Source organism: Monopterus albus, unplaced genomic scaffold (genome assembly GCF_001952655.1).
Source record: "Monopterus albus unplaced genomic scaffold, M_albus_1.0 scaffold210.1, whole genome shotgun sequence".
Lineage (NCBI taxonomy): Eukaryota > Metazoa > Chordata > Actinopteri > Synbranchiformes > Synbranchidae > Monopterus > Monopterus albus.
This window is the reverse complement of record NW_018128090.1, coordinates 284,779-297,498: the sequence shown is the minus strand read 5'-3', so window position 1 is coordinate 297,498 and position 12,720 is coordinate 284,779. Positions and strand designations below refer to the sequence as shown.

General features: G+C 41.7%; 1 protein-coding gene across 5 annotated transcripts in view; it reads left to right on the top strand.

Annotated features, from left to right (window-relative positions):
- cemip (cell migration inducing hyaluronidase 1) overlaps window positions 1–12,720 on the top strand; it is a 403,506-nt gene that overhangs the window by 364,377 nt on the left and 26,409 nt on the right. For all 5 annotated transcript variants that reach the window (XM_020618886.1, XM_020618887.1, XM_020618884.1 and 2 more), the window contains 2 exons: window positions 5,108–5,323; window positions 5,629–5,840. In XM_020618886.1, coding sequence (XP_020474542.1) covers window positions 5,108–5,323; window positions 5,629–5,840 — 428 coding nt within the window. The remainder of the gene's footprint in view (window positions 1–5,107; window positions 5,324–5,628; window positions 5,841–12,720) is intronic.

Genomic DNA, 12,720 nt, shown 5'->3' with positions numbered 1-12,720 from the left:
GAGCAGGAGGGGAGGGGAAAGAAACTCAGAGCATCATGGGGCCCCCAGCAGCCTAGGCCTATAGCAGCATAACTAAGGGAGGGCTCAGGGTCACCTGATCCAGCCCTAACTATAAGCTTTATCAAAAAGGAACGTCTTAAGTCTAATCTTAAAGGTAGAGAGGGTGTCCGCCTCCCGAACTGAGACTGGGAGTTGGTTCTATAGGAGAGGAGCTTGATAGCTAAAGGCTCTGCCTCCCATTCTGCTTCTGTGGACTCTAGGAACCACAAGTAAACCTGCAGTGTGAGAGCGAAGTGCTCTGTTAGGATGATAAGGCTCTACGAGGTCTTTAAGATACGATGGAGCCTTGTTATTAAGGGCTTTGTATGTTAGGAGAAGGATTTTGAATTCTATTCTGAATTTTACAGGGAGCCAGTGGGGAGAAGCTAATATGGGAGAGATATGATCTCTCTTGCTAGTTCCTGTCAGTACTCTGGCTGCAGCATTTTGGATTAACTGGAGGCTTTTTAGGGAATTATTGGGACATCCTGATAGTAAAGAGTTACAGTAGTCCAGCCTGGAAGTAACAAATGCATGGACCAGTTTTTCAGCATCACTTTGAGACAGGATGCTCCGGATTTTTGCAATATTGCGCAGGTGAAAGAAGGCAGATCTAGAGACTTGGTTTATGTGTGATTTAATAGTTCTTAATAATTCTGATCAAAGATGACTCCAAGGTTCCTCACAGTAGTAGTGGAGGCAAGAGCTATGTCATCTAAAGTAACTATATGATTAGACAGCAGATTTCTAAGGGTTTCAGGCCCAAGCACAATAACTTCAGTTTTGTCAGAGTTTAGAAGTAAGAAGTTGCAGGTCATCCAGGCCTTTATGTCTTTAGGACATGCTTGACCGAGTATCATCTGCATAGCAATGGAAATTTATGTTGTGCTTCCTGATAATATTGCCTAAAGGGAGCATGTATAAAATGAAGAGAATTGGACCTAACACAGAGCCCTGTGGAATGCTGTGACTAACTTCAGTAGTGGTGGTTTTGATTGGATCCCTGTTTTTTTTCACACAGGCTAAGCATATTCCACATTCCAGCCACAGAGTTCAGGGATTTCTGCTGATTGAGAGTTGAGAGGTAGAAGTAACATGCAGGGAAACATACTGACACACAGACCTCTGACATTTGTTGACACTGATTTTCTGGACTAACACAGTGTGTTTAAATAAGAAGCACTAAATGCAAACATTAAAGTGTGCTGGAATGAAGGTGAAAGAGAAGCATTTCAATAGCAAAAGGTGTGCTTTCAGATCACAGGTCTTTCAGATCTGTATAAATGATGAGCCAATCCCAGCAATATTAAAGAAGCCAGTCAAAGGTTTAGGTAGGTGGTATGATGCAGCTCTTAGTGATAAAGAGCAGATTCAGGGAGTGAGACCTGCAGTTTGGTCTTTTGCCACGATTGCTATGGCCACTGACAGTGTACAGTTTACCAGTTACTAAAGTAGAGAAGGTAGAGAGATTGTTTAGCAGGTACATTTGGAAGTGGCTAGGAGCTCCATGCTGCCTTAGTAGCATGGTCCTGTATGGAAAAGGGACTTTGGAGCTCCCTATAACCAGTTTAAAAGAGGAGTTTAAATGCACTAAGGCTAGATTGGAGATAAAATTGTCAGAATCCAGGGATGTAGCGGTGCAGCACCAAAAGTCTCAGCAGGGAGGAAGTGGAACCCAAAGGAGGCAGTAACAACCATGATACTAGATATTCAATTTTGTTGCATTCATTTGTAAAGTGTTACACATTGGCCTAGAACAACACAACAGGAACAACATAACTGACACAACTGTGGAAGCAGCCATGGAATATTATGAATTTAGAAGGTAGATGAAATGATGAACCCTTATAAATATGACTCGCCTGGCAATTAAACTATTCATGACAATTACTTTTCAATGGAATGCTAGAAGCTTAATGGCTAATGGACAAGAACTTGTCGTGGCAAGAGTGAAATACCAACTAAATTAATTCAGACAAACCACTACAATTTAAAGGATCATTTAATATTACAATTATTCTAAATAGAGTAGCATTTAAACAGATAATCTTGTAGTTAGGAAACAGAGAGCAGAGATCAGGGAACAGAGACTCCCCTCTTGCAATGGAATAAATAAAGCCTAAGAAGGTTGTCAGAGCACCAGTCAGTCAGGTCATTGGTTGCCAGTCCCGAGTCAGTCAGCCCCAGTCAGTCGTCGTCTCCCACCAGCCCTCCGAGGCCGGGCTGGTGGTACACTGCTGACAGTAGCATAATCCTTCTTCTCTCTCCTCTCAGGCTCACTATTTTATCAGCAGCCTCCCTTATGCTGTTGCGTCTATTTCTGAACCTAGCTTCCTGTCTCCAGTTTTGGGAGACAACACCCTGAGATGGACTTCAAAAACAGGAAACATCTTGTTCCTGTTTGCCAACTCACATGCCCAACTCACATGTACTTAATGAACCAGAGCCACTCAGCTCAAATAAGCTCAAATAAGTACAGATAATAAAATAAGTACAAATAATGTCTACAGACATGCAAGATAAACTTACTCAAGAGTCTTGGCTGAGGCCACAGTGTTTTTTTTATAGCAGAATACAGATCAGTTAGATATGATACAGCAAATAGTCCAGGAGGTGGCAGTATCACATTTCCAAAAGAGGGCTTAGCATTCAAACATTTGTATACTTCAAATAGGTATGATTGGAGATTTAAAGTCTCAGTAGAAAAATAATGTTACGTGGTGGTAACTAAATAGTGAAAAGGAAATAATATGACTAACATTATATAACAAACCTCTGGAAAGACTAGAAATATTTAAATCTCGAAGTATATGGTTGGATAAAAAGTATGTGTAATAGTCACATTGCACACTTACAGACAAAATGTAAATAAGTGCTCAGTTTAATGAGATGCATTATAGGATGTAACTGGAGTGCTGATAAATGTAGTACTTGTAACTGCAAAAAACAGCTGAACATACTGTACTGTATATTGTTTGGGTGTAGGGGACACACTCTTGAAGGTGAAGGATAGAGTAGTAGGTTTGCGTAGGGAATGGAATATTAAGGGGCTTTTGGTAAGTAAACTAGCATAGGACAGGCTTAAAGAGCCCATGGCTGCTCATTTCCAGCCATTTAATGTTTAATCTTGGCTACCTCTAGATTAGCTTGGTACCCCTCATAACTCCAAATAGTCTGTAATTATTTCAGAATGATAAAACCAGAGAGCCTCGTCCTAAAAACGAGAAGATAGTTTGTGAACGCGTAGACCTCCTGCTGCAAGTGTTGTATCAAAAGTTAACAGCCGAATGAACCATAACAGCATTAATTAATTTGAATTTCTCCTCCATAGGTACACGTAAACAACAGTATATGTACCAAAGAGATGTGTAACACTGTCAGGATCGGAGCGTGAAGCTGCCGATAATGTTGTGGGTGAACTCAAATAGCCAGATGAGGACAAGTAAAGAAACACCATCTCTTTAATAAAAGCACATACAACGAACAAAAATGATACAAATCACGGTTTAAACACAAAATGCACTTCTTCTTCTTTCTGCTGTTCCCATTAGGGGTCACCACAGCGAATCATCTGTTTCCACCGAACTATCTTCGGCATCCTCTACTCACCCCAATTAACTTCATGTCCTCTTTTAGCACATCCATATATCTCCTCTTTGGCCTTCCTCTTGACCTCTTGCCTGGCAGCTCGAAACACACTTACAGGACGATAATACAGTCCAGGGTCAGAACCAGCAAACACATACATCCAAGGAATCCAAACGAGATGTCAGAAAGGGGAGTCCGATAAGCCAATACACAGAGAAGCGGTCCGAGTTTGAAGGGGAAGGCAATATATGGTGGTCAAAAACAGCAATCCAGAGCCAGAAACTAAAAACGTTAGGCAAGTATTAATGCTGAAGAGTCAGAGCTGGAGTCTAGAACAATCTGGCAGGTTACTGGTGGGGGGAGGCTGCTTATAATGGGGTGAAAAACAGGTGTGATCAATGAGAAGCAGGTGAAACTAATGTGAGTGATGATTAAAGTAAAAGGTCTGAAACTGTGGTGAAACAAAAACAGGAAGTAATGTCAAAATAAAAGCACGACAGGAAGCAAATGGAACCAAATCATGACACACTCTAAAGTAGGTAATTGAGAAACCCCATATTTTAACTGGCATAATGCAGACATAGTAACTTCTCCAGCCTTACAACAATTCTCTCTAACATTACAGAAACAAGACATTAACAGACATGCAACATGTTTTTTTTTTACTTACCATTAACTCCCAATGAGTAGTGGAAACATTGCTCCCTTTCAAGTAGCTCCAAGGTCGCTAAATCCAACTGGTGGTCACTGCATCTTTCCTCACATGACCACACACAGCCCCATAGTAAAATTAATTGCAACAGGTCACGTAGCGCTGACAATAACATCATGGGTTTTAATCCACTAGTTAACTAGCAACAAATCACATGCGGCAGACATACTGGCCTCAAATAGTCTAAACAAACAGGTACTGTGCTCCAGGGGAATCCAGCTTTAATGAGCTGATCATTGTTAGACAATCTTGGTAGAACAGTGGTTTGAAAACTGAGCGGAGGTGACTGCCATTACAAGTCAGCTGGACCAGCCACTGCTTAACCTGAGTAAATACAATACAGATGCTGTGTGTCAAGCCGCATATCTGCTCTTTGCTTGGGTGAGGACAGGGTTCAGGGATGCTTTGGGCCCTCATTGGGGCCAAATAATGGATAAACTCATACTGAGCTTCCATTCTTTGGCACATCTGTATACAGGGAACCTAAGGGAAAAATGTCATTTGCAACTCTGAGTATTTGCTCAGAAGTAATTGTTTGTGAATTCAATCTGAAAACATTAATCTAACAATTAAAGGTTTTTCTAACATCTACATTTTAAAATTGAGACTGTTGCTATAGCACCACCATTAGGAAAATTGATACCACTATTTTGTCAACTCCATTTGGGATGAGACTGGAGCACTGTGCCACATATGGTGGGTATTCACTCATGGTAAGGCAACACTTTGCGAAAGTAAAACACAAATAACTCTATTCTTACATTGTAGATCACGTCTCGGGTGTTTTTTGGGGAGTCTGGCCCTTGGTTTAATAACATGCAGATGGATGGGGACAAAACAACTGTCTTCCATGATATCGATGGCTCGGTCAGTGAATATCCTGGAGCCTTCCTAGTTAAAGAGGACAACTGGCTGCTCCGTCACCCCGACTGCATTGACGTGCCTGATTGGAAGGCTGCTATCTGCAGTGGCCACTATGCACAGGTGGGTCAGCAGCTGTAAGATTCATTTACACAGTAACAGATCAACGTTCTGTTATACCCTGTTTTGTATTGGTTGATTATATGCATTTTCATATCTTAATCAAAGTTCTCTGAAATCATAAGTTCACAATATGGGCTCTTTGTTATGTCTGTTTACAAGTATTTTACAGGTTTTCAGTTTTCATGGTCAAGTTTCATTCTAAGTCTAATTAAATGAATAAAATAAGTACACTGACGATGTTAAACACTCGGTGGTTAGCCCACGCCAAGCCTTCTACAGTAAGTTTATGGTTGTGTTCTCTTCAGATCTATGTCCAGATCCGTAACCCTGCCAACTTGAATATGCACATAGTGAGGAATGAGTACCCTGATCGACCCTTAACATTAGAAGGTGCCCTGGGGAAGAGGAAACACTACCAGCAGTTCCAGCCAGTGATCACACTGGCCAAAGGCTACACTGTCCACTGGGACCAGGCAGCACCCGCTGATGTCACCGTCTGGCTCATCAACTTCAACAAGTGAGTGGACACATCTGAACAGCATACAACAACCACTTATGACAAACAACCACCTTCATACAAAGCATATTTACAGCAAGTTTAGATTGTCTAACCAAGTGACAATCATTTATGTTCATCATGGACGGCACACAATAGTTAATAGTGTGATGTACTGTAACTGTGCAACCTCTAATTAAATGGATCATTTTTATTAATGAACAGACACACACATCTTGTGGGCAAAACATAATAACTTGTCCATACATAATATACACATTGGTAAGATAATTTGTGTATATGAGATCTTGTGCACACAAAATTCATATAAAATATCTTTTGTTATTCTGTACTTTATCTAAAATTATAACAACATTTTTATTTTCTGTGTGATCAGGATAAATACCAGTAAATGTGGTAGTAGAGTCAGGGGCTATTAAATGTATTTTGGCCATTTATATCCTTAAAATATATGTATATAAATTGAGAGCTTTGCCTTTTGGCTCAGCTCCTTCTTCATCACGATAGTCTGGGATAATGTCTGCATTACTGTGGATGCTGCCCCTATCTGCCTGTCAATCTCACACTCGATTTTACCCTCAATATGAAAACAAGATCTTGAGATACTTAAACTCCTTCACTTGGGGCAGAAACTCACACGCAACCCAGATGGAGATGCCCATCATTTTCCAGCAGAGCACCATGGCGTCAGACTTAAAGGTGCTAACTCTGATCCCCGCCGCTTCACACTCAGCCGCAAAATGCCCCAGTGTGCTTTGGAGGTCACAGTCTGATGAAACTAACAAAACCATATCATCGGCAAATAGCAGGGATGCAATTCTGAGGTCCCCAAACCGGTCATTTTCCTCCCCAAGTTGCATCTTGAGATCCTGTCCATGAAGATCACAAACATGATCTGTGACAAGGGACAACCCTTGGACAACCAACTGGGAATGTATTTGACTTCTTGCTTGAGTATATGGACACAACTCGCACCCTCATTACAAGGAAAAGATGCCTCATACAAACGGCCCTGGTGCCCCATACTCCTGAAGTGGCCCCCACATGAACCCAAGGGGGACCTGGTCATCGGTCTTCTCCAAGTCCACAAAGCACATGTACACTGGGTGAGCACACTCCCAGGACCCCTCCAGTAACCCTGCAAGAGTAAAGAGTTGGTCCAGCGTTCCATGACCCGGACGGAATCCGCATTGTTTCTCCTTAGTCCAAGGTTCGACAACCAGCATTCAAAAGTATTATCTGTTCTTTGAGGTGTCGTGGCTAGAGTGTGATACCGACTAAATTAATTCAGACAAACCATCCCAATTTAAAGGATCATTTAATATTACAATTATTCTGAATAGAGTAGTATTTAAACACATAATCTTGCCAGGCACCGTTTCCCCCCGGCCCTCCGAGGCCGGGCTTGTGGTACACTGTTCACGGTAGCATGGTCATCCTCTCTGCCCCTTCTTCTGCTCTAACCCAGCCTTTTATCTGCTCATACTCACACAGCCGGAGCCATGAAGACGTGGTCCCATGCCAGCTACCCACACACACCTTCTTCCTAGCATCGTCTAAACTGTCCAGTACCTGAACTTCTGGGTCGCATTGACCTAGCGCACATTTCCTTTTTCTAAATCTGAACAGAGCACATGAACAGTTCACATAAGGCTACAGCTACAATATATCCATTCCCTATCTGAGGAGGAAGTCACTCAGGATGTTGACCCATAGGCTAAACAAGGGGGACACAGTCCAAGATATTCCTGCTTGAGCAAGAGAAGAGAAACAGATCAAGCTTCTGTACACACTTAGCTCAGCCTTACATCCTTACACAACTAACCCAAATAATATCTATATGAACTACATACTGTTCTATTACATATCACCTCTGGAGCCTTGTTTTATTGCTAACCACTACAGAGGCAGGGTGAAAACAAGCCTGCCACCATGGGACAGAACATGATGAATTGTAAAACGGATAATTGCTCTGGTGGTGCCTTGTCACTGCATTCTGTCATGCACACAAAAAGAGCTGAAAGTAGTTGTGTTAAGAAAAGCAAAAAAGAGTTGGAGATATTCAAACCTTGCTTACTCCACCTGGACAATCACTGCATAAAGTGGGCACAGCTGTTGGTTCGAGAATTCTGACAATGGAAATGTGTGGAGGAGGGTGTTTCATTCTTTGACATGATAGCAATTCAGCCAATTTATGAAGTATACTTTACACAAAGTGCTTGTCAAAAAATAATTTAGAACACATATTGTATGCATTTGGGTGATGACATAGGTTACAGCATACAGTAAATAAGTACACCCTCACCAAAGCCTAACAAATGTAGCTAACTCTCCTTACCAATAAGATTTATTATGGTTTCTTAACAATGTATTGTCTCAACAATGCTGTTTGTATCTTTTACCAATGAAACACATCAATAATAAACAAGAAAATGTTTTAATTGTTGGAATGATAAAAGGCCAGTGTTAAAAATTGTGTATACCCTACTGAAGGTATCAAAACAAAACTCAGAGTGCAGCTGATCTGCAGATGAGTCTGCTGGACCATCACACTCAAACAGGTGACAGGTGTAAGTGGCTGGCAAATAAAATCTCTATCTGACTCTAGCTGACAACAGCGGCACCACATGGGAGATAACTGTCTGGAGACCTGGTAAAGAAACTCACTTCAAAAGAGGACAAGGGTACAAGATGATACGCAAATCACCTTATGTCAAAACACAGTAGCTAAAGTGACACAGAAATTCAAAAGTTATGGACTCATGGCAAACTCTGGTTCAGAACATCCTTGTAAACTTGCACCTCATAATTGAAAAGCAAGTGTTTCAGAGCTACCAAAGCTGTGGATGCATGAGTGTACCAGCTGTTTCTTCTCACACAGAAAAGCCAGTCCTGCACAGGAGTGGAATACATGATTGTCATCCACACAGGAAGCCAATGCACAAGAAAGCCTGTTTAGAATCTGCCAGGACCTATACTGAAAAAATTGAGTTTTGGGACTCCATACTGTGGTGTGAAGAGATCAAAGTGTTTTTGGATCTGATGACCTCCAACATGTATGGCATCGCTAGGCCGAAGAGTTCATGGCCCCCACAGTGAAGTATGGCAGGGGGAGAGCTCTAATACAGGGATGTATGAGTGCTAATGGTGCAGAGGAATTGTACTTCATTCACAACATCATGAATTCACAGATGTACTTTAAAACAAAAGACAACATAATCTCCTCTCTTCATACCCTGTAGTGTTGGTAGTTTTTCAACATGACAGTGACCCTAAACATTCTTTTAAAGTCACTGCTTCATTTGGAAGATGTTAAAATTCTGCAGTGGCCAAGTATGCTGCCTGACCTTATCCCAGCTGAGCACCTGTGGACCCATGGGCACTCCCTGTCACTGAAGATGACAAATCGTTCTATGTTGTCATTAAGCATATGTTTAATACATTTCAATTTTGTCATCTTTTCACCAGTTGTAATGGTGATCTTTTAGAAATATAAATGTATAAATCTTTTTGTTCAGGGGATACTCATTTCTGTCATTTCCTGTGGCTAACAAAATTACATTTTATTTTCATCACCAAATCCATCTTAAAAACTTTCTGTAAACAGGGTAGCTCCTAAGGCCAACCGGAAGGCTCATTTAGAGTGAAGTGAACTGTTGAAGGATGTCAGCTCAGTCCTCTCAGTCCTGTTTTTTTTTTTTGTGGATTCACCACAGAAAGGTGGAGAGCCCCACGTTGTGTTTCTCCCTTAAAACAGTGTTTATTGCCTTGAACTATTTAAAATGCATACAGGCTGGCTGTCATTTCATGCATGTCAACTATTCCCCATGGCCTGGTCTACCCTGAGATATACAGTGTAGAGCCAAAATAATATTCCACTGCTGGAACACACACCAATGACCGCATCTACAAGTCAGAGTAGTACAGGAAGTGAGACTGACTCTCGGAAAAAATACGCTGAAATATGACTTGTTTATTTTTGTCTTAAGAAAACAGCTGCTGTCTTTCTTTTGAGGGTAAACTAGCTGATCCCGATTTAATGAATAATTCTATCTTTATTCAGTGTGATATATTAAAATGAAGCTTGTGCACCTCCTGCTTGCTTTTTGAAATGTTGATGAAGGATCCTGTAGCAGATTCAGTGAAAAACTGTAGAGCTAAATAGATTATTATCTTTGAAATTAATTATATCAGATTTAAACTTTTCTGTTTTCCCCCTGATCCATCATTATTTGGAAACACAACTTTTCAATAAGGTGTAAACACCAGCACTTTTTTATGGGAACAATATGGAAATCAATGGATTGGATTGATACACATTGTGCATGGCTTTCTAAAGTTAGAGCCCATGTTATTAAATTATAGTAATCACACTAAAATTTTAAGGATTCATTTTTGGAAAAGTGTTGAATAAAAATGCACATAACATGCAACCTATATGCTGCATACAACATACTGAAAAACAAATTATGGAAATCATATGTGATTGCTAATGCATAATTCAGTGTGGTCCAGTCTCAACAAAGAGCAAAACACAGACAATAAAGACAAAAACTATAATAGTAATGATAAAAGTAGTAACAGCAATAATGAAGACATGAATTTGACTATGAAAGGTGATAATGGATTACTGAGATTCTGTGCAGGGGCAAAGGGCCTGTGCATATTAACTGTGAAAAATGAGTGTGCAAAGAAGCAGCATATAATTAAGATGCAGTAAAATGAAACAACATATTAATCTACTAATCAACATATTAAGGTATCGATGTACATTTGAATATAGAGTGCAAATAGATGCTGAGAATTGAAGTGTGCTTTACACAATGTGTATACAAATGTTATGGGCCTGGAAGCAGATATAGTTATATTTACAGTTAAATACTGACCTTGTTACAGATGGGTATTGCCTGGGAAATGAAGCTATGGAGGTGGCAGGTGGTCTTGGTTTTGGGCTCTAAGTCAGATTTTTTAGTGAGGGGACTTTTAGGCAGGGGGACTGGCAGGGCTGATCCTGGAGGTGTACATGTCCGGGGGATGGGGGGATGAGAGACTGATAACTCTCTGCACATCTCTGCAGTCTGTGTTTGGAGGGCAATGATGCAGGGCCAAACCACACAGTGATGGAAGGAAATGTAGAACTACAGCAGCAGCATTTTGATAATTTGTACTTTTTCTGCTACTGTACAAAATGCAAATCCTGCTTCTTGGTGACAGAGGATATGTGCAGGTCCCATATCAAATCAAATCAAATCAAATTTTATTTGCCGCCAAATCACAACAAAAGTCATCTCAAGACACTTTACAAACTAAGGTCTATAACATGTAGTGATAACCTTACTGTTATCACTATTATTACAGAGGGAAAACCCAACAAATCCCCCTTGAGCAAGCGCTTGGCGACAGTGGGGAGGAAAACCTCCCTTTAACGGAAGAAACCTCCGGCAGACCCCAGCTCTTGCTGGGCGGCCTTCTGCCTCGACCGGTTGGGGTGAGTGGATAGAGGAGAGACAAAAGAAGAAAAGCAACAAGACACAACAAACAATCAAACACTGGTCAGGTTGATGTGATCGGTGACTGCACATCAGAAGCGTAGAGCTCCAGGGCCAGGGCTACCTGCAGAAAGGTACAGGGGAGAGAGAGGACACACTACGGGAGAGAGGAGACACATATCCTGCTTAATGGTGGTACCCAGAAATGGGACTCAGACCACCCACTTTGGGAATAGGCGGCATAGATAATGGATAGATGGACGAACTTCTCATCTTGCCATAATCATTAGGATAAGTCTATTGGGTTAATCAAACTCTTTAACATTCACCCAATCAGTTTATTCTGTGCTCTGTCTCAGTTACTTGCCAGTCTAACTGCACTCAATAGCCATTTGATTTTCTTTTTTTTTCTTCTTGATTGTTTTTATTACTAAAAAGAACTCGTCCTTCAGGCTTAAGGTTAAAAATTTGATTGATAATTATAAAGAATTAATTACTAACTATGCAATAGTTTTGTTCATTCCACCATTAACAGAACTGGTGCTCCAAGGTAATTGTTTTATCTGCCAAACTGACACCCTGGACCCCCTGCAGTATGTCTACCGGCCCAACAGACGCCATCGTGGCTGCCCTCCACTATTCCCTTTCTCACTTGGAAAATGGAGACTCCTGCATCCAGATACTCTTCATTGACTACAACTCCACCTTCAACACAGTTGTACCCCACAAACTCACCCACAAACTGTCCACACTGGATCTGCACCCCACCCTCTGTGACTGGCTCCTGGACTTTCTGACTGGCAGGCCCCAGACTGTTTGGATTGGCAATAGGATTTCAGCCAGCATTGTTACAAACACCGGCACCCCACAGGGATGTGTCCTCAGTCCCATCCTCTACACTCTGTTCACCCACGACTGCATCGGCTCCTATAAAGACAACATCATCCTAAAGTTGACAGACAACACCGCAGTGATAGATCGCATCACTGGTGGGGATGAAGCAGCCTACAGGAGGGAGGTGGCCGGTCTGGTGTCACGGTGCAAGGACAATAATCTCAGCCTCAACACGGACAAGATGAAGGAGATGATAGTGGACATGAGGAAGGAGAGGAAATCTCATTGGCCACTGTTCATCCGGGGGCTCGAAGTGGAGAGGGTGAGCAGCTTCAAATACCTGGGTGTCCACGTCAGTGAGGACCTCACTCACTTGGACATTTAACACCACACAGCTGGTCAAGAAGGCCCAACGGTGGCTGTACTTCCTGAGGAGGCTGAGGAGGTTTGGCATGTCACCTAGAATCCTTTGCAACTTCTACAGCTGCATCATTGAGAGCATATTGACCAGCTGCATCACTGTCTGGTATGGCAGCACTACTGCTATGGACCGCAAG